The 21,175-nt window shown below is 38.7% G+C and overlaps 1 protein-coding gene across 1 annotated transcript in view; it reads right to left on the bottom strand.

Moving 5' to 3' along the window:
* Positions 1-21,175, bottom strand: part of HDAC9 (histone deacetylase 9) — a 284,421-nt gene that overhangs the window by 133,625 nt on the left and 129,621 nt on the right. The window contains exons 13-15 of the mRNA XM_063303735.1: positions 13,656-13,830; positions 9,955-10,088; positions 3,002-3,122 (exon numbers count right to left, since the gene is read on the bottom strand). Of these exons, the coding sequence (XP_063159805.1) occupies positions 3,002-3,122; positions 9,955-10,088; positions 13,656-13,830 (430 nt within the window). The remainder of the gene's footprint in view (positions 1-3,001; positions 3,123-9,954; positions 10,089-13,655; positions 13,831-21,175) is intronic.

Genomic DNA, 21,175 nt, shown 5'->3' with positions numbered 1-21,175 from the left:
ATAATTTACAATGTGACATGCAGTATACTACACATTGTAATGAACACATAAGTAGTCAAAATGGTAAAATTTTCAGGGTAGTAAAAACTGAACTTTCTTCCCTCCCTTAGCAACTTTGCTGCATTTACAGAGGAAAAAAAACAAACCCAAACCTCTGAGTTGGTTACTTAAACGGAACCAACTTCAGTAGGATGTTGGTCCTGTATTCTGTTGCAGCATTCCTGCATTTTGTTCTTAATGCCTAGCTGGAAAATGAAACTGCTGATTCATTGTTTAAAGCTTTTTTCTTTCACTTCTTTCTTTTGTTTTGAAGCCCCCCCCCTTTTTTTTTTCTGGGTACCATATAAGAACATAATGTTAGGGCTACCAGAGCCTTGCACAAAATAATAATTGTGAATGATGAAGTTGATCCTGTCTTGTAGTTTCTAATTCTTTTTTTCTGAAAAGGGGGAGGGGGAAAAAGAGAGAGAGACAGAGAGAGGGGCAGGCAGGGTGTGTAGGTGCATATATACAGATGCTCTTTCTCTCTCTCACACACACACACAGACACACACATACTGCATTTATTAAAGCTTGTAGAATATATGACATGGCAATCACAGAGCCCCACACCCATGCATCTCTTTTATCAGTTGTTGAAGACTGAGCCTGTTTAAATAATAAGCTCTCAGTGGAAGATAAAGCAAAGCACAGTGTATGTGTTATAAATTCTTCCTCAAAACACACACACACTCATGCAAATCAGAGTAACACAATCCTACACATCCTACACACACACACATCAAATCTGGCCTCTTTGTCAAGTACAATAGTGATCGTCTAGGAAACAACATCTAAGGCAAAGGTTCAGCTCCAGCAAGCCCCTGCTGATTCAAATTCCTGCAGCATCCAAGAAAACAAATCTGCCAATTCCATTGGAATATAGTGTTAAACCCAAATGGAGCAGGAAGCTTCTATGGAAAAGTTGGGTGGCTTGCTAGTAGGAAGAGGACATAAGATAGTTGGCCAGGTGGCAAATGTTTTTGGATGAAGGAGCTATGCATCATGTGCTCCCAGAAATCCTGTGCCCTCATCAGATTCCATTCCTGGTTTTCACTGCTGGCAAGACACGTTCTTACTCTTTTTGCTGTACTGTACCAAGATTCAGCCTAGAGATCTGAACTCTAGATGTTAGCAAACCTAGAGAGGCATTCCTTCTCCCCCATAAAAATCAATCTCTTTTAGGTTTTCCTTTTTATCTCTTTTGTGCAGACATTTCTCTCTTTATCCCTTGGTCTGTGCTCTGTTCATGGCCGGACTTTTCTGCCTGAAATATATTACTGTACCTGCATTACAATTACAAGGTAAAAAACACAAGGGATTCTGTTTGTTTTTATTTTTCTTCTTAACGCTTTATAAATACAGTATGTGATTGGGGGGGGGGAGGAAGAGGAGGAGGAGGAAGAGGAGGAGGAGGAGGAGGAAGAGGAGGAGGTTTCCTTCCCAACTGTATAAGAATCACCTAATTTTTCTGCGAATGGTACTTTAAAATGTGTATATAATTAAAAGAGACATATAAAATGGATTGCCATACAATTTTATAAATGTAACTTAGCCTTAGCAAGAATTTTTACAGATGTTCAATCTTTTCCCTCCCTATAACAACAACAACAACAACAACAAAGGCTAAATAAAAATCTCAACATTTTGAAGAGAATGTGTGCTACAAACAACCACAGCTTTTGGCAATCTTCCTGGGACTGCAGCAGAGGCAGGACTGATTATGATTTGGTTCCAGGCTATGTGTCACACACTAGAGCACCCATTTGCTGCCACTACAGCACCCACTAAGACACTAGGAGCTGCTCTACCTCCTGCTCCATCTTACTGCCTTCTTGAGCTTTTTGTCGGCCCCCAACCTCAAGGATTGGATATGATTATAAAGGTATGCTTCAGGCAAAGCTGCAAAAAATATACTCTTAGGAATCCAGCAGTTTTGGCTGAAAAGGTCAATAAAATGCTTTAAATACATTAATATAGACACAAATAAATAGTTCATTATTTGCCAACTGTTTGCGTGTCTCAGTAGATTAATATATGTTCAAGTCATGGCAGACTTTGCAGGCTCATATTATTATAAAAAATGTTCCAGTTCAATACACCATGCATCTTTATCCCATCATATTAAGGTCTTTTAGAAAATGTTTCCCATCTTCCTCATAAAGACAGTCCATGCAATATTGGACAGAAATCTAGGGCCTGCCCTACCAAGCACACTGTGGAATGGCCTGATTCCAGCAAAACCCCACAGAAAGAGGAACAAAGACAGGAATTCACCTTCACTTCAATGCACATTTAGCAGGAACTAAGTCCCATTGAATTCATTGAAGCGCCCTTCTCAACAGAGATATATATATTGCAACTATTACCATCTGAACCATTCAGCAAGGGTTTTCCAAGTGCTGATCCCCACATTGGGGAAGGCACCATCTGAACCCTGCTTCAGCCAGGGAAATATGTTGACACATATTAATTCATATTTCAATAGTGTCTGTAAAATACAGTGTGGACTCAAGATCCGTTGTGTGTGGTGGAACCCAGATGGTACTCATGACTTTAAAGTATCTGTCTTACCCCTTGTAGTTCTTCTGCCTCCTAGGACCACTCAAGTCAAAGAGGCTGAAAACCATCCCTTAAGGATATGGGTCACATGTCCCTTCCTTTTCTGCATTACTCACCAAAGTATAAATTTTTTATACCACAAAAGGTTAATAACCAGATGATCATAAAAGCAGAGTGAGATCTCTATGGCTGATTTTGAGCCAGCGCCTTTCCCTAATCTACGCTGGCTCTCTCTGCAACATTCTCTTTCCACAATGAAATGCATCTGGAAAAAGTGTTTTGTTTTGGGTTGGGGGGGGGGGTGTTACATTGCTTGCCAAGTATTTTAAACTGACACCAGCTATGACTAATGACAGTGCTGGAATGTGCTGTTCTCAGTAGAATAGAGCCCTTTACAGACCTAGGATTTTCCTGGGGTCCAGCTTCTGTCTGTTCAGGGGACTGGTGCCATAGAGCAGTGAATGATGTTCGGAATGAACCAGCTGTATTTCTTCCAAACTGGCTTTTCGACCTCGAATCCGCTGAAAGAAAGCAGCAGAGCTCTATAATATTCCGCTGATAATATACAGGGGAGGGGAAAGAAAGCAGATCCAAAATAACATTGAATAGGTTTCATCACGGGCAGCAATAATTGCATCATACAGGAATGTGACATTGATATTGTTTAATAGGATTCAAGAACGCAAAAACATGATTTTTTTTCTTAAATAAATGCACTGATGTTGTGTTAGAATACCATAGCACTTGGTATGACATAAATAAATGCCCCTCTTTTTTTTCTTTTTTTTTCTTTTCCTTCCATTCAACCCTTTATGAAGGCCCTAAATGTGACACAATCCACGAAGTAAATGATTTCACAGGGGTGAGAGGAGGGTGATCCAGATTAGGACTGCAGGAAAGGGGGAAAAAAAGTCTAAGTGTCCCATCCTTTCCTTCTAGGGCAGTTTTTTCTCAACCTCGGCAACTTTAAGATGTGTGAACTTCAACTCCCAGAATTCCCCAGCCAGCAAGTTGCCAAGGTTGAGAAACACTGCCTTAGGGTTTGAAGTGAGAACCTATGCACCTGATGTATATATACATGTGTGGGTGTGTGCGCATGTCCCCAATTCTTAGTTTTGTAAAATATTATTAAATAAGGGATAGAAGATTATCCCTTATTTAGGTGGGAGCAAATTAAGCTTTCAGAATACTTGTTTTCCAGTATCATAAAATGGCTTTCCCTAATCTGGTACCCTGCAGTGGTCTTGGGGCTACAGTTCCCAGGTTCTAAGTCAGTGTAGCCAAAGAATTCTGGAAGTTGTAATAGGGGAATGGTTAATAAAGAAATATTTGTCAGCCTGTTCTCAGCCCACCATCAATAGTAGCTTTTTAAAATTCTATTTGGGGTTAGCAGGATCTTCATCATGCAAGAAGACAAGACTATACGTTATAATATGGCGCAGAGCAAAACCTACATCTCCAGAACTCCATTCTTGAGTTCTCTTTAATTTTGTAAACTAGTCAGGTAAAATTTAATTTAGCAGAGACACGAGTTGCCATCTATACATTCCTTTGCTTCCAGGATTCTTTTGAATTTATTTCAAGTTTCTCTGGGAAATATTTTGAGCTTACTTTGTTCTGAAATGGTAGAGCATTTTTTTATGTTACTTTTTTTTTCATTGCACTACAGCTGCCTTGGCTCCCCAAAATTCTAATCTTGAAAATGTCCAATGGAAGGAAACTTTTCCTTAGGAGTTAACTAAGTAATATGAAACCAGGGAAACTACTGATCACTGGAAAGATGATGGTACAATGAAAGACATGACACAACCCTTGGCTTTCCCATAATTAAGGTAAACCCAAGAACCTCACACCCCATCCATGAGAATCTCACCACAATGTCTTCTTTGCCTTAGGAAAAAAAAAAGAATCAAAAGTGATTTATTTTCCATCAGATTGAAGAGCAGTAAAAAGAAAAGGAAAAAAAGAACAGAGAAGAAATTTTTGGCAAGCAGAAAACAAAACAAAACGATCCCCACTGGTCATGAATCAAGAAGAAATGAGAATAGAGTTACGTGCCAAGAAAGTCATTCTAGAATGGATATGAGGAAAAATAGCAGCTGAGTGAGAAAGTAAGTTGCCCAAAAGGTGGATAGGGAGACATTTAAACCACAGCAGTTTTTAAAGAAGAGCTGAACAATGAGGTTCAAAACATGTTCATGATGCTAGAACCACTGTGGGGAAGGTTGGCTCAGAGTATGGATCCACAGTGCCTTTGGAGTCATTTGAGACTTTGCAGAAGACTTTGAGATGCATTCTTACTCTCAACAGTGTTTCAGCACCTTGCCATCTTCAGAGACTAAAGAGAGTTTGTTGATAAATATCTGGCAGACCAAAATAAATGACTAGTGAACAAGAGAATACTGCTCTTTCAATCTCTACATTTCTGTGTCTACCATTGGGGGGGCAGAATCAGTAATCTGTAATCCTTCTGGTTAAATATAGTCTATCTCTCTCTCTTTTCAATGCCTCTGTTTTAATTTCATATGTCTGCTTTTTATTTTATTTTATTTTTTTACCTTTCACATTTTTTACTCTGGTGATATCAGTAAAGATCTGTTGGCTTGTCCTGATGTCAATGTACTATCTCATACAAAACTTCATATCAAAGATCTAAAGAGGGGCTTTCTCCACTTAAAAATCCAAGAATACACAGACTCTTTCATGGTGCTACTGTTGCTTGAAATAAAGAGCCTTCACAAAGATTTATACAGCAGGAATGTAATTGTTTGTGTTTAGGGCTATATGGGACCTTTGATTGGCATGTCAAAAGCCACATTCCAAAAAGTGGGTGGTGCTGGGTCAAAAAAGCGAGTAGGACCAGGACAAACACTGAATTGTTTTTAATTTAAATACAAATTTAATTTAATTAATTAAATAGAGCTAGCATGATTAATCCCTATGTATTTAATAATTTTCCTTTCTGTCCCATTAAAAATTAAAATTCTGCAATGAATTTTGGAGACACGATTATTAGTTTGTTAGTTTGTTAGATTTTGAGGCTGCCCAACTCCAGAATAACTCTGGGCAGCTTAGAGTTAAAAACAGAAAAACAAGAAAGAGAAAAACTGAAGTGTCCAGACAATCACATCCATATACCCCCCAAAATCCCACCACTGACAGAACTCCACAAGCACCCTACCCAATGGCCTGGGAAAATAGTCAAGTTTTTAAAGATTTCCATAACACCTTCAGGGTGGGAGTTGCATGTATCTCTGGCAGGGTACCCTTCCAGAAGATAGGCACTGCGGCTGAGAAGGTACATTTCCTGAGTACCAATAGATGGCACTGTTTGATTGAAGGGACCTGAAGCACATTGACTGTGTTCAGTCTTACCAGATGGGCATAAACCACAGGAGATAGGTGGTCCCTCAAATAACCTGGCCCTGTGCCATGAAGAGCTTTACAGGTGATAACTAGCACATTGAATTGCACCCAGAAGTTCACTGGCAACCAAGATACTCACTCAGTTTGGGGTTGGAGGTGCAATTTTATTCCTCTGATTTATTGTCTTCTACTATTCCAATTCTCATTTTCAAAAGGCTGATAAACATCAATGAAATTCCTATACAACCAAATATAGGCTAACAAAGGACTTAATTATATGGGATTTTGATCTCCAATTTCTCCATCATTCCCAATCCTGCAGCTGAATTTGCAGCCAAGAGACACTGAGACATAGTTGCATAAAATCAACAACATTCTGTTACTTTGGGTAGACAATATATTTAATAACTGTTCTCTAGGGATTACTTTAAAAAAACACCTTGTTATTTATATATCAGGTGATTGATAACATTATTTCATTCGCCTAAAATGTATTCACATTTTCTTGAAGGAAGGGAAAAGGGATGTGGTGTTATATAAATGTTTTTCCTGGAATGTGCTGTAGATGACTGCATAGCATATCAATGAAGAAACCCCAGGTGGTTGGGACTGTGGAAGACCCTTTTTCCTTTCACTGAGAGTTGTACATTTCACAGAAAAGCTAAAGTTTAAAAGATTTAGGGTAATTATTAGTCACTGTAGTGTTGTGTGTATTAATTCAGAAATTCAGAATACCATAAGCTTCACTATATCTCTCTTGTAAAAGGGAAAGAAGATGAAGGGAGGGCCAAAATAGATGTGGTGTTACAAACAAGCAAAGAGAAGGATTTAATTTATTCCTTTGCTCCCCTTTTTAACTATAACATTAAACCATCTCTTTCTTGGCCCCACTTTTCTAATTTCTGGAATTTGCATACTTGCTCCCCTTACTTTCTTCTGTCATTTGTTAATCTTCAGTGGATTGATTGAGATATCATTAGTATACTAATATTCTCAACAGATTATTGGTTCATATTTATTATGAGCTACATAAATTCCTAATAGTTATATTCCTACTTATTACAGAGATTTTATTCTGCCCCTACAGCTTTTTTGTATCTGTCAAACAATAGAACCTTCTCCTTTCAGAAACCAGAGTGTTGACTGGTCGACCCTCTAGTATTGATAGAAGACAGGAGTAAAGTCCAGAACAACGTTGTGACCAGAGTAGCCACCCTCAGTCACTGACACCGAACTCTGGCAGATGAGTTGATAATGCAATGTGAGAGAGAGCCCCCGAGAAGGGGAGATGAAAACAGGTACCATCATTGGATGCATTTATTTATTTGATTGATTTCTATAGCCACCCATCTCAACAAGTGACTCTGCACGGTGAGACTATTTCCAAGAGTTCTTTTGTTGAGATAAATGCAGTAGACAATTAAATTGGCAGCAACAATTTAAATGAGGAGAGGACAGTGAGATCCACATCAAAGCATCAAGAGGGCAATGAGTAGCCCACTCCTACATTAGAAAATGTGATGTTGTAATATAGGCATCATTAGGGGTATGTGGCCCAGAAAAACAAGCATGTGCTGTTCCATCATAAATATGTGTTCAAGTGCATATTCTAGCTATAGTTGTCCTTAATGATCCCACAGCAAGACCATCTAGTTATAAGAGAAAAATGGTGGGGTTTCCGCTACACTTGCTTTACCTACACATTATCCAGCAGGATTGTAGTTCTAGAAAGAAGAAAGATCAGAATGGAAGAAAAGGCAAAGTATTCCAGTATATTGTGACTCCTGGAAAGTCTGCCCTTCTCACAGGACAGACTCACTACAAGATGAAATGGCCATTCTCCCCATATCTCTACAGAAAAGCTACACCATAAGCTGAACTATACATTCCAGAGCCCACATAGTAAGAAACAACATTTGTATGGAAGGCAAAAGATACCAATTGGTCCTGAGAGCAAGGGAGGGCAAGAAGCTAATCAGTACATATCAATGGGTGGCTGGTGGGACTGGATACTTGATAGAAATCCATTTCTGGAGATCAAGCCAGAAGAGATACAAATTGCTATATGAGAATGGTTTCCTAGGGAGAGGCTGAAAGTGATGCTAATGAACTGCAATGCTTAGAAATCCCCAAGATCAAATACAATACTCTTCTGTTTCGAATGAGAAGGCTTCAGGCTTACACCCTAGTCTGTGTGTTTTGTGTCAGAAAACCAATTCTATCTTATGGATTTCTATGAATAAAAACATAAAGGAGCCTTACCAATCAGGAACAAAAAGCTCCATGAATATTTAGAATAATTTTAACAAAGAGAGGTTCTGTTAAGTTAAATCAGATGCAAACGTAGTATCAGCTTTAGAGATTTAACTAAATGTAAGGAATGTGGCATTATAAATCTTGGCTTACTTATCCAGTATCTATCCCACTATTACGTTGCAGCCAGTACATTCCTTATGGGAGTAAGTGTGAATGATCATTGCAACGGTAGGATGATTGACTTAAGAGAGCATCAAGATCTTTCTGATCTGCAAAATCTGTGCTATGATGAAAACAACATTCTTAAGAACATTTAGAGAGCCAATTTGGTACAGTGGTTAAGGGATCAGCCTGGAGACCATGAGTTCTAGTCACGCCTTAGGCATGAAGCCAGCTGAGTGATCTTGGGCCAGTCACTCTCTCTCAGCCCTAGGAAATAGGCAGTGGCAAATCACTTCTGAAAATCTTGCCAAGTAAACTGCAGGGATTAATCCAGCCAGTCACCAGGAGTCAACACTGACTTGAAGGCATGCACACACAAAAGATCATTTAAGGTTATTAGATTCTTTAATTCTGAGAAGACAGTAATAATTTTAGCATCTGTCTAAATAATTATTTTATACACTTTGTCCATTATAAAAATGTCTGTCTAATCTAACATAGCTACTGTTTGTTGAGGCTAAACAGTATTGCCTTGATTGGAATAAATTACAAACAGAAGATGAAATTAATCTATTTAAAATGTAATGATTTTAAGTATTCTCTTTAAAATGAAAATAGAGTTTAAAATCATATATATCAAGCTTGGAGACACAATGGCCCTGATTGCACAACATACTTAATTGGGCCATAAATTTGGTGTGTGTCGGGGGGGGGGGGCAAGTTATATGAGCAAATCATTCCTACTGCACAGGATTCCTCCTTTGTATCAACCCACAGAGTAGCTTATTTAAGAAAGTCAGTTGTATGCTGACACTTGCGCTGTGGTCTGAAATGCCTGGATTTCACTTTGGGATCCTTCAAACTCAGGTGCCCTATTTGAGATCTCAGGATTTTATGCTGGTGGGGATGTTGTTCTTTCCTTGGGAGTTCTTTGATTGGGCTGTTGTTTGCTGCTTGGTTGATTGACTGAGTTAATAGTTCCTTGATTAGGTGTATTGTGCTGTCCGATGGTTCATCTGGTGTTAATCCTAAAACTGATGTATCAATATTATTAAGGTCTGGGAGATCATGTCTTCCTCTTTTTGTAAGTACAGTTGTAACTGCATCCTCATTTTGTGCTAATACAGATGCTGAATTTTTTGCATCAAAGTTCAATTCAACGCTCCACACCACAATAGAGTCACAAAGAGGCATCCATGAGGGGGGATAAAAAAAAAAATTAAAGTCAGCAATTCTGACTGCATGAACAGAGCTCTGCCCCCTTTCTATATTCATATCTACACATAAAAAGGGGGCAGGACTTTGACTGTGCAATTGTGGCCCTGTGCAATTGTGGCCTCAATCTTGAGGGGGGGTTTTATGTGGATACCTTTGTGGCTATTTAAAAAATATGAATAAACTCATCAGTACTTTTTGTAAGTGTAATGCTTACCTTAGGTTCTATAGTATAACTTATTATGATGTACAAGGAATATTCCTGAGGTCATCCAGCTGATACTTACATACAGTAAGGAACAGAAATACATCATATTAAAACCACCATATAAAACAGATATATTTGGCCATTACCTCACACTTGTTTAGCAGCCCACTTTCTTGCAACCTTGACCAGATGCTTTGTATTCTTCCAGCATGCTCGGGGTGGTTGGTATAATTGCCACACAAACACTGGTGCTTCAACATTAGTGTGTCATATGCAACACCTTCAAAACAGACATAATAGGACTAACTTACCACTATATCAACTATAGAAAGTAAAATACAGCAACCAGGATGCTCATAGAGGTAGAATAGGATGTGTGGCTGAGGTGATCAGAAGATGCCAAACTGCACATAGGCTTCTTATTGGAGAGTTGTCTTTTTCTGGATCAGTGTATTTTTCTCTCTTACATGTATGCTCTGCACTGACATGGTAGTGTTAACATTTAGATTCATATATAGGCAAAGAAAATGAATAAAATTACAGGTAGTCCTCGTTTAGTGACCACAATTGGGATTGGCAATTTGGTCATTATGCAATGGGTGGGGACAAATTAGATAGATAAATAAATAAATAAATAAATAAATAAATAAATAAATAAATAAATAAATGAAACCATGACTGAGTTTATAATCTTAATTCAGCTTCCCTTTGCTTTACAGACCTGAGAAGTTTGTAAATGCAAGGACCAGTTGCAAAGTTACTTTTTCATCACTGCTGTAACTGCAAATGGTTGCTAAATGAGGCAGTAGCTAAATGAGGACTACCTGTATTGCATGATTTCGGGATAACCCAAACTTTGACACAAATGCGCATTGCAAGCAGAATAAATTATGCCACAAGGGTTAATAACACTTGGGAAATACAAGTTTGACATAGCGAAAGTATGTCACATGGCATATCTTAGAAGAATGTCCACACAGATTTATTCCAACAATGGAAAATTAAAAAATGAGCTATAGTAATGTTTAGCTTCAAATGTTAAATATAATTATAATGTCTTAGGCACATCAGACTGTCTTCTGCATATCCTTCATTTCTCTTTTTGAAATGCAGACTGCTGTTATCCATCTATTTTACAAAGTAAAAAAACTAGTTATACGTAATGATATTATTATGGCTGGACTAAATCTTTGTCAGTGCCAGTTTCTCCTCTTTCACTGAGCAGTTTAAATATTTGGGACCACAGCAGGTGGTGGTACCCTGGCTGATCTTGAAAAATCTAAGCATGGTCAGACCTAGTGAGTATTTGAATGCGAGACCTTAGAAATTCCAGCTGTGGAGACCTGACTGGGAAATAACAATAATAAAAATCTTAGAAGAGGGCATGGCAAACCATTTCTCTAGTGCTGAGAAGAAAATTGCATGTCCATGTCCCTACAATTATCAGGGTCAAACTTGTCTTGAGGAAGTCTTTCGGTATTTGCACAAATACTGCACTTTCAACAATAATCCAATGCTGGCTTCAGTTCTATAGGAACCCTTGGAAAGAGGCCTTTGGTAGCTGCTCTTTTACAACAGAGTATCCCCCTGGATTTTCCTGGAGTACCAAGGCTTGAAACACCATTTATTTATCCTGTGATGTCCCAGAGTGACACTAACTTGGCACCATTCATGGACTTGAAGTAAATGTACATGACAGCTCCATGGCACCTAGTCTTCATTAGAACTGCAGGCACTGGTGAGGGACCCTGCCAAGTCCTGGGATTCTGGTAACTGCCCAAAGTTACTTGGGGTTAGCACCAGTTCCATGTTTTAACCAAGGCCTTGGGCCTCTTTTTAAGTCACTTCCCCTCTTTTCTTTAACTATGCTAATGGATATATTAATTTCCTCAAACATAAAACAAAATACCAAAATATGACTTTGACAGCGTTACTCTGAGTGCAACTTCAAGTGAGTCCAAGAGAGTTTCATGGGGCTTATTCCAAAATGAAGTTTGAACAGGATTGCAACTTTTGAATGAGATCATCTGCATGAATAATTCAGAAGTTGAGATCTGGGTCCCTGTCAGAAACATTCAATGCAAACTTTTAAGTAGTAAAAATTCTCACATTCCAAACTGCATAATGTCTGGTGAGGAGCATTCCTTAGTCTAAAATGAAATTTTTTTTTCATACACTTCAAACATCTAAATTGATTTAGGATGTGCAAATAATTCACTTCTGCAGCTGTGGGTCACACAGCACGTGTGCTACCGTACCACAACACAGCAACAGAGCTGCCTACTAAAAATAGACTGTAGGATTCCCTAACACAATCCAGCCAATACTACTCCACCCCCCACCCCCAAAAAAGCAGAGAGGGAAGAGGCAACTGTTTTCAATTGCTTGCTGCTATGGAATGTTAGTGAAAGATAAATAATTATTCTGGATGGAATGTTGCCTTCATTCAAGCCAATGGCAAAATTCCCCTCTGAAATCAGAAAGGCCAAGATTTTAACTGGCTCTTGCTGCAAAAAAAAAAAAAATCAGATTCTGATCTAATTGTTGTGATGCAAATTGTGAATGTGATTCCATGTGGGTCAGAGTAAGAATTAGTCTCTGGGTCAAAGCATACATTTATTTTAATAATTTTTTCATTATCTTTGAGACTTATAATTGGTGGCAATTTTTATTTATATTTATTTATAATATAGATATGTTATAGAGCTGAATAATGCCACACTTCTTCCTTGTCTTGGATTTTCAATTGCCATTTAAAGAAATTAAAAAACCATCACTTGCCGAAGATGGTCAGACTGTATTCTGTAGGGTAGGCCCAACTCTAATATTATGCATGTTGTGACAGGTAAGCAAATAATATGGGTGTGTAAATCAGGCAATACCCAATGCAAAACGTTAGTTCCATTGAAACTTAGAATTTATTTAAATTTGCATTTCTACCTCATTTCAGAAATTTGATCCAATTCTGGCTTCTCAATAAATTTGAATAAATCATTTCTGCACATGCATAGAAATCATCTGAATCTCCCAAAACAATTTAGCAATTTTGGATACAAACTAGTGATTCAAATCAACTTGTTCATTTCCTCTGGAAATTTGGTTCTCTTGAAAGATTAAACTGAACTTCCTGTGAATCGGATCTCCAAACTGAATTTTTACCCACCGCTAATATTTATTGACTGTCTTAAGGGCCATTGGACTGTTCATATTTCCTGCTATAAAGGTGAAGAGAATGCTAGTCTTCAAAAGAAAAATCCAGTATTTGTAATCAAGGGACTCCATTCTGTGCTCAGCAAATACCTTCATACGCAATGGAAAAAACGTGCCAATCATTCTTTGCTGAGAGGAGATATCGGATTTCAGAGCTTGATCAGGTAATTTTCAATGTGTTTACCATATTGGAAAATAACACCTTTGGCGTGCATTAGTGACATTCCTAAAGGCAGATCTCAGAAATATATATTGTGGTCATGCTTTTTAGTAAGGGTTTCATGTCAACATGGCAGTGGTCTCAACAGAAGTGGGGAGGGAAAAAAAAGACAAAATACAATATGGGTAAGAGATAAATAAAAGTGGGGAAGGGCTGGAGGATATCCAAAATGCACCTGTTGCTTGGCTGTCCGAGCTTCTCAACAGTATTAATTTATGGATGTGTGAATATTACCCATTATCAGCTGCACTAGTTGACTTGAAGCCAATACAACACTCTCAAATCCCATAGGACTGAGGATAAAAAAGGAATGCATTGCTGCAACTACGAGAGGCATTCCTGGCATTTAAATCACTTGATCCTACATGAACTGTGCATTTATTCTGCCTATTATGTGGAGTCTTTAGGGACTCTTACCAGTCATGGAGGTTTGCTGAACAGGCTGATCCACCGTTGGGTGAGTTAATGCAAGAGTTGTCAGGGAAGTCTGTGTCCTGGCACTAGGCTGGTGCTCATCTAAACGCACCACGCCAACTGTAGCCATCTGAGCCTGATACACTTGCAACTGCTGTATATGCTGTTGCTCCAGGACCTGCTGTTTTCAAGAAAGAAACATAGTAAAAGAAATGTGACAAGGGATCACAATGAATACTAGGAGAAATGGATCAAGAAATTAAGTGTATTAGTTCAGTGCTGTAGTGAACAAGCAGGAACGAAGGCCCACTTTAAGACCTACTCCATAAATCTATCCAACAAAAATGCTCACATTTGCCCAGACTAGCTACTGGACATCTCTTGTCAACCCCAGGACAGGTTTTGAATCCTTATGTGATAGGAAACTATCCAAATGGAATAAGATGCTAAGAAAGATGGTATAATTTCAAAAAGAAAATTATCTAAAAACCAAAGCATCCAATATATCAAGACAGCCATTAGAGAGGGCAAAAACTAAGAAATGTGATGCATTCAATCTGTTAAACAGAAGAAAAACAAATCTTGACATGAACTCAGCTATTTTAACATTCCAGTACAATGTTGGTCTTCCCAATGCTTCAGCCCAGAATTCCACATGTACTTAGAAAGTGCTGTGGCTCAGTGGTACAGTACATTAATTGACTCCCAGAAAATCCCAGGGTCATACTAGGGCAATTCCAGCTGGGCTAGAAAACTCTAACCCTAGAACTCTACAAAGCACCTGCCAATCAATGGAACCCCTGGGTCAAACTCACTACAAGATAGCGTTCTATGTTCCAACATGTATATGCAGTTCTTTTCAGTTGGAGGGATGAGATGGAAGGAAGGAAGGAAGGAAGGAAGGAAGGAAGGAAGGAAGGAAGGAAGGAAGGAAGGAAGGAAGGAAGGAAGGAAGGAAGGAAGATAAACTCCTTCCATTGCATGGGTAGACATAATTCCTATATTATCCACAATCACTTCTTCCAGTTTCCAGATATTCTGAGGAAGCTCCCAACTGTTTCAAAGGTGGCTTTTGAACCTATAGCTCCCTGAACCAAGTTCTAATTCTAATAATAAGTAACTAATGCAGATTGGATGGATCAACTGTTCTGTGTTAAACAATTTTACAGGAAAAAAAGTAGTTTCCTAGGAACAAAAAAAATGCAATATTCAGTCTATAAAATGGTATGCTAATTATTGTGACTATGTCATTAGTGAAATATGGGCATTCTACATAAGCAGACACCTTGGCATCACTTCAGACTCCTTCCATATGATCAGAGTCTTTAAACAATAGACAACTGAAAATGGAACACATTTAGACCCAAAAGAGCCATGTAATTAGGAGCACATGGCAAAAAGTATTCCTCAAGGCAGCCAGTCAGAGCTGCTTGGAAGAAAGCATGGCCATCCATCCATACTAATAAGGCAAGTGTGTAGGAGGTCTTACAAACTCTTCTATCCATTCCTTGTAGCAAAAGGCAAATGAGGATGACAGCCAGAATTATACTGTGTGATAAAATGGAAAAAACTGAGAACTTCTGCCAACCACTTCTTACAGTCCTTGAATCATACTCGGGGAATATACATCTGAAAACAGGACAAACCTATGTATAGTAGAATCAAGGTATTAAACGGTGGAGTAGAACCAATAAAGAATGCCTAGCTCTGCAGCCCTTAGATTCTGTAGATCTAATTGATAGATTTATTGTTGAAAATATTGTATCCACTTTAATATAATATTAATAACTGGGGAAAAAACTATTGATTGATTGAATTATAGCAAAACACATTTTTGCTTTAATAGCCAGTGATCTTGATGGGCCAAGTGAAATGCAATTACCATTTGGGCCATACTCTGGAAGCGGCTTTCAGATTCCACTTCCCATTTAGTCTCTTTTATCTAAAGACCCATCAGGCTGACCAGCTACTACTATGTGTCCGTGTTTGCTCTGCAGAGATTACAGTGGAGTAAAAATATTGTGTTTTACAAAATGGTGGCTAAGCTGCTTGCACAGTTGCAACTAAAATAGGATCACTCCTGAGGAAGAGGGGGTGTCAAAAAAGTCAAGATGGCAGGTACAGCTGTGAGATAAAAGCACCACCTCTTTTTTACATATGTGCGATGCATAGAGACATGTAATAAAGGGGCTGAGCTTCCATCACCTTGGAATCACCTTCCATCCTTATTAGACTTTCCAACACCTGTAGTTTGCTAAAGCCGGCAGTTATTTCAAGCAAAAGCAAAGGCTAATCAGCAATAAAATATTTTATAAAAGTGGAGTCCAAATTGAAGCCAGCCGCAAAGACCTTTAAAAGGCACCTTGTTAAATAGGGTAAGCTATTAAGTCAAGTTTGAAACTCAGCTAAAGTGATCTTGGATGCTAGGGAGACTCTTTAATGCATTCCCCATTTCAGACCATGGAATCTCTGGAGCAGGTTTCAGTGCAATTAAAGTGAGATTCCTCTTTGCCAGAGTGACTTAATTTGGGGTTGAGCAGGGAGGAGTGGGGGTATCCAAACTTGCTGACATAGGTAGAAATAGAGGATCAGAATGTGGAAAATAAAATTAGGGCTCTGTTAGAACATCCTATATTATAGGCTGCACAGGAAAAGTGCAGTTTCCAGCTTCTAGTGTCTCCAACTGACTTTTGAACCAAGGAAAGCAGAATACATTGTGAAGTAATCATAGCAACTGAGACCAATGGAATGATGTGATTGTACAGAAAAGCCCTGATAAATGTTAATGGATATTCTGGCTTTCATAAGGCCTGTGGTGGGGAGGGTGGTGGAAAGTTGGATGGGAGAGATAAATAGAATCCCAAGGGAGCACTAACATAAATTTAAAATTAACATTCTTTATGGAGAAATTTTCTTAACTTTCCCTTGAAATGAAAACTAAATCTGTCCCTGAAATTTCATCATTCAGTGAATGGGAAGTATAAATAACAATCATGCAGCTGAGAATCAAACCCAACTCAAGGCAGCACCATATCACTTCCTAACTGGATACCTTACTTAGGTAACAAGTCACACTCTGCAATGCAGTCAATTGAGCCATGTGTAAATGTGGTGGGATGCAAATGTGTTTTGCAGTGTATGTGTGATTTCCTAGCTGAATGTGACATTTATGTGTGAAATTGCCTTAGCATTTATCCACACTGTCAGTTGGCCCATGACCAGCATGGGCCAGCAACCAATTTTGAATGCTTGGAGTGGGTGATTTTGCCCTGTACTTAACCCTCACCCACTGCAAAAGCCAACTCCCGGTATATTTTCCTTCTTTGCATTCAAAATAATGTTTTCCTGCTTCTGTCACTTTAAAGCAGTGTTTCTCATGCTGGCTGGGGAATTCTGGGAGTTGAAGTCCACACAACTTAAAGGTTGAGAAACAGTTCTTTAAAGCGTTGCTTTCTCCTTTGCCTACAGCCCCTTATTTTCTTCCTTAAAAAAAAGAAAAAGCTCCACTGGAGCCTATTTCATCATTCTTCCCACTACTTGAGGAAGAGATTTAAAAAAGATTTACCCACCTTTTACCTCAAGCAACTGGGGATGAAAAATTTTTACTAGAAGGTAAATTTGAGGTGACAATGTTGAGGTGAGAGCCAGTGTGGTGTAGTGGTTAAGGCACCAGACTAGCAACAGGGAAACTCTAGTCCCGCTTTGGGCACAAAGCCATCTGGGTGACCTTGGGCCAGTCTCTCTCAGCCCTAAGAAGCAGGCAATGGCAAACCACTTCTGAAAAAGCTTGCCAAGAGAACTGCAGGGAATAGTCCAAGCAGTCACCAGGCGTCAACACTGACCTAAAGGCAACCCCCCTGCAAAAAAACCCAACACACTTGTGGTGACAAAAGGGTGCATTGCTGGACTTATTTTAAAAACCCACTGAAAAATAAGGAACTATGGAGAGAAAATCAATCATTTAAAGTAACTTTCTTCTGAATTTCAAACCATTCTATATGTTATGTATTATATATTATGTTATGTGTTATACGTTGAGTGTTATGACTACTGTGCTACTCTAAGGTTACTACTGAACTTAGCTCTAGAAGACACTTCAAACCAACTTAGGGGTAAGGAAGGAATTTTTATTTTAAAGTTGTCCATTGTGCCCGTGCATAGACATAAGTGCATTTGATGTATGGGTGTGAGTGTTGATATCCATAGGAAAGAAAATGATTAGCTTATTGCTTTCCTAGAATGGAAAGGTGGGAGGATGTGGTAGCCTGAACCCCAGATTGAATATCTTGCAACCTCTTGCCAAGTACCTCAGTCCTGATAGTATTTCCTTAAGCTGGTTTAGAATCAAGCCAGCATTAGTACAGAACCAAAGCAGATTAGGGGTGCAATGTGGATATGCCCTTAGTTAAAATATACCAGAATAGAAGTGTGTTATGCAAAATCACTTTTATTCCTGATGTGTGAGAACATTATATTGCATGTAGAAGCCTATGCACCGTCATATTTAGGTTATACTCCTATTTACTAGGGAATAAGTCCTGTTGAATTTACAGACCTGTAGATATGATGATGATGATGATGATGATGATGATGATTCACATTTACTACAGAATATATATGTTTGTGTCAATCTTTAAAAAATGAGCCCTGCACTACAGCTTATTTTATTAGAGTTATTTCAAAAACAAATCCTCAGAATAACTGTGCATTTCTTTTTGCAAGGATTCTTGGATCATGCCATTATTATGATGAATGGTTAAAAATCAGTTTTAACTATCCATGATGAGAGAGCCTGGAGCTTAAGTCTCAGATCATACAAAATGTAGATTCTAATTGTTCTATTTAGCTGGCCTTGGTTTGTGACAAGCTTGGTATTACACAGATTTCCTACCTGCCACCATCACTTTTACCAAGTGAGATTATACAGGCAACTCTTCTTGAAGCTCACCTCTTTATTCCTAATTATCTCGGCCCTGTGTTCACTCAGTGAAATATTACAGTTGTCCCCTAGAGTTCTCATTTGGGATGAGTGACAAACTAAATTATCCAGTGTTTAGAATTTTTTAAAAAAAAACTTTCACAAACTGCAAATCTTTATATGCTGAAAGATAATCTAATATGGTTGCTTAAAGAAACCCAGTTGATTAGTACTGATCTGCAAGTTGCATTACATCTATTTTTTAAATTTTCAGATTAATGTTTCTAGAATTCAAATGAATGTTTGATGTAATTGATGTGTATATAAATAAAACACAAATAATTCCAATATAAAACCTTAATGCATTAAAAATTGCCATCCAATCCTATTTAGAAGTTAAGTGCCACTGAATACTCTTGAACTTACTTCTAGTAATATATGTATATGCGATTACAGCCTAAAGCTGAGTCTAATATACCTCTCAACTCCCACTAAACTGAACCTGATTTGTTTTTTAGCTAAATTGCATTGGCTTGCTCTTTAGGGTTGCAATCTCATTCACATTTAAGAGTCACTCTTGTTCAGTTTAAGAAAGGCTTCAGATTAGACAAATATAAAAGTGCACCGTAAACATGACCACAGTCTTTGGTACACACAACAGAAAATTGAAAAGAGTCATGCCAATAGAGCCAAAGAATTTCTGTGCCAATCTCAAACTGTATATGCTGTCTTCTTATCTATGCTATCTTTCTAATACATAGTCAGAAAGAAATCCAGCTCCCCAATGAAGTCTGATGTGAATGGAATTATATTACTAAGACAATTAAGGTCAACAATTTCATCCTAGAGATTCCCTTTGAAGTCTCTTTATCAAAGTTTGACTCTGAGGTAAAAGCAAGAGAATGTTCTCCCACTAATTTGCTAATACTATTTTAACCATGAATGCTTGTTTAGCAGATTAAAATATTTATATCATTCTTTTCATTGTCAATAAAATAATTGCAAATTGGGTTTATGGTAACACTACAAGACCATAAGGTAACAGCCAAGAGAATGCTAACAGAATCTGAAATATGAATAAAACACCAGGAGATCAATCACTAATTAAACAACCAGCCAAAGTAGCCTTAGGGATAAATTCCCTTTTTCCCCAAGTAAGCTAAGTAAATTCCCTTCAGAGAAGCAGACAAAATATGACCCTCTAAAACCTAGAACTGGTTAGCAAATGATGCAAATATGATAGATAGACAGACAGATCTCCACTAGTGTAGTGTTTTTCAACCTCAGCAATTTTAAGATGTGTGGACTTCAACTCCCAGAATTCATTAAAGTTGCTGAAGTTGAGAAACACTGCACTAGTGGAGATCTATGTATGTATCTATGTAAGTACAGTATCTATCCATCTGGTCTGGTCTATCTATTCAGTCATGTCTGACTCTTGGTCACTTTGTGGATCAATGCTCTCCATGCCTTTCTATCTCTTACAGTTTCCTCTATCTATCTATCTATCTATCTATCTATCTATCTATCTATCTATCTATCTATCTATCTATCTATCTACAAAATACAAACTTTCAAAATGCACTAAAGAATAATGGGCTCCCATGATTTATTGGCATGTGTGCACAGCACCTCTTTGTTTCTTATGTTTCCAAGTTTTGGAAGCCATTTTCTTCCTTTTAACCCACTACCCACATCTTGCTAGGAAACTCTGTAGAAGAGAATGAATTAGATTCCCTCCAGGTTTCATTTGCCATCATTTTCTTAGAAGTAGAGGGTAGAGAAATACCAGTGGATAGGAGAGGTCTCTCTCTCACACACATATATACACACACACACCACAGTGTGAACCATGATGAGGAGGCAAGGAAGACAGCAACATCCAAGTACCACCAAAGGATAAGACAAGTCCTGAAAAGCCAGCTCAATGGGAAGAACAAAATGCACACCATTAATACATACACCAGTCATCAGATACCCTGCCAGTATAGTGAACTGGCCAAAAGAGGACACGGAGGCTGCATGCTCATCACAATGTATGGAGGTTTCCACCCCAAGTCCAACACTCAGAGACTGTACACCAGCCGGAAAAAGGGTGGGTGGGGTCTGGTGACTGTCAAGGCCATTCTCCTGAACGAAACCCAGAGCATCCAGGAGTACATCAGAAAGATAGCACCCAAAGATGAGCTGCTGAGGGAATGCCTGAGGCAGCAGCAGACATGGGAGGAAGATCAAGCAGAGGAAGTGCCATGGCAAGACAAGACCCTGTGTGGGATGTACCATTGACAGATAGCTGAGGTGGCTGACATTGGGAAATCCAACCAGTGGCTGGAAAGGGCTGGACTAAAAGACAGCACTGAGGCACTGATCATAGCAGCACAAGAACAGGCACTAAGCACCAGATCCATAGAAGCAGGGGTCTACCACACTAGACAGGACCCGAGGTGCAGACTGTGCAGAAAGGCTTCAGAGACAGTACAACACTTAGTGGCAGGGTATAAGATGCAGGCAGGAACAGCATACACTAAACGGCACAGTCAGGTAGCTGGCATTGTGTACAGAAACATCTGCAGAGTGTATGGGCTAGACCCTCCCAAGTCCAGAT

This window comes from Candoia aspera, chromosome 4, assembly GCF_035149785.1.
Source record: "Candoia aspera isolate rCanAsp1 chromosome 4, rCanAsp1.hap2, whole genome shotgun sequence".
Classification (NCBI taxonomy): domain Eukaryota; kingdom Metazoa; phylum Chordata; class Lepidosauria; order Squamata; family Boidae; genus Candoia; species Candoia aspera.
This window is presented reverse-complemented; position numbering and strand designations above follow the sequence as displayed.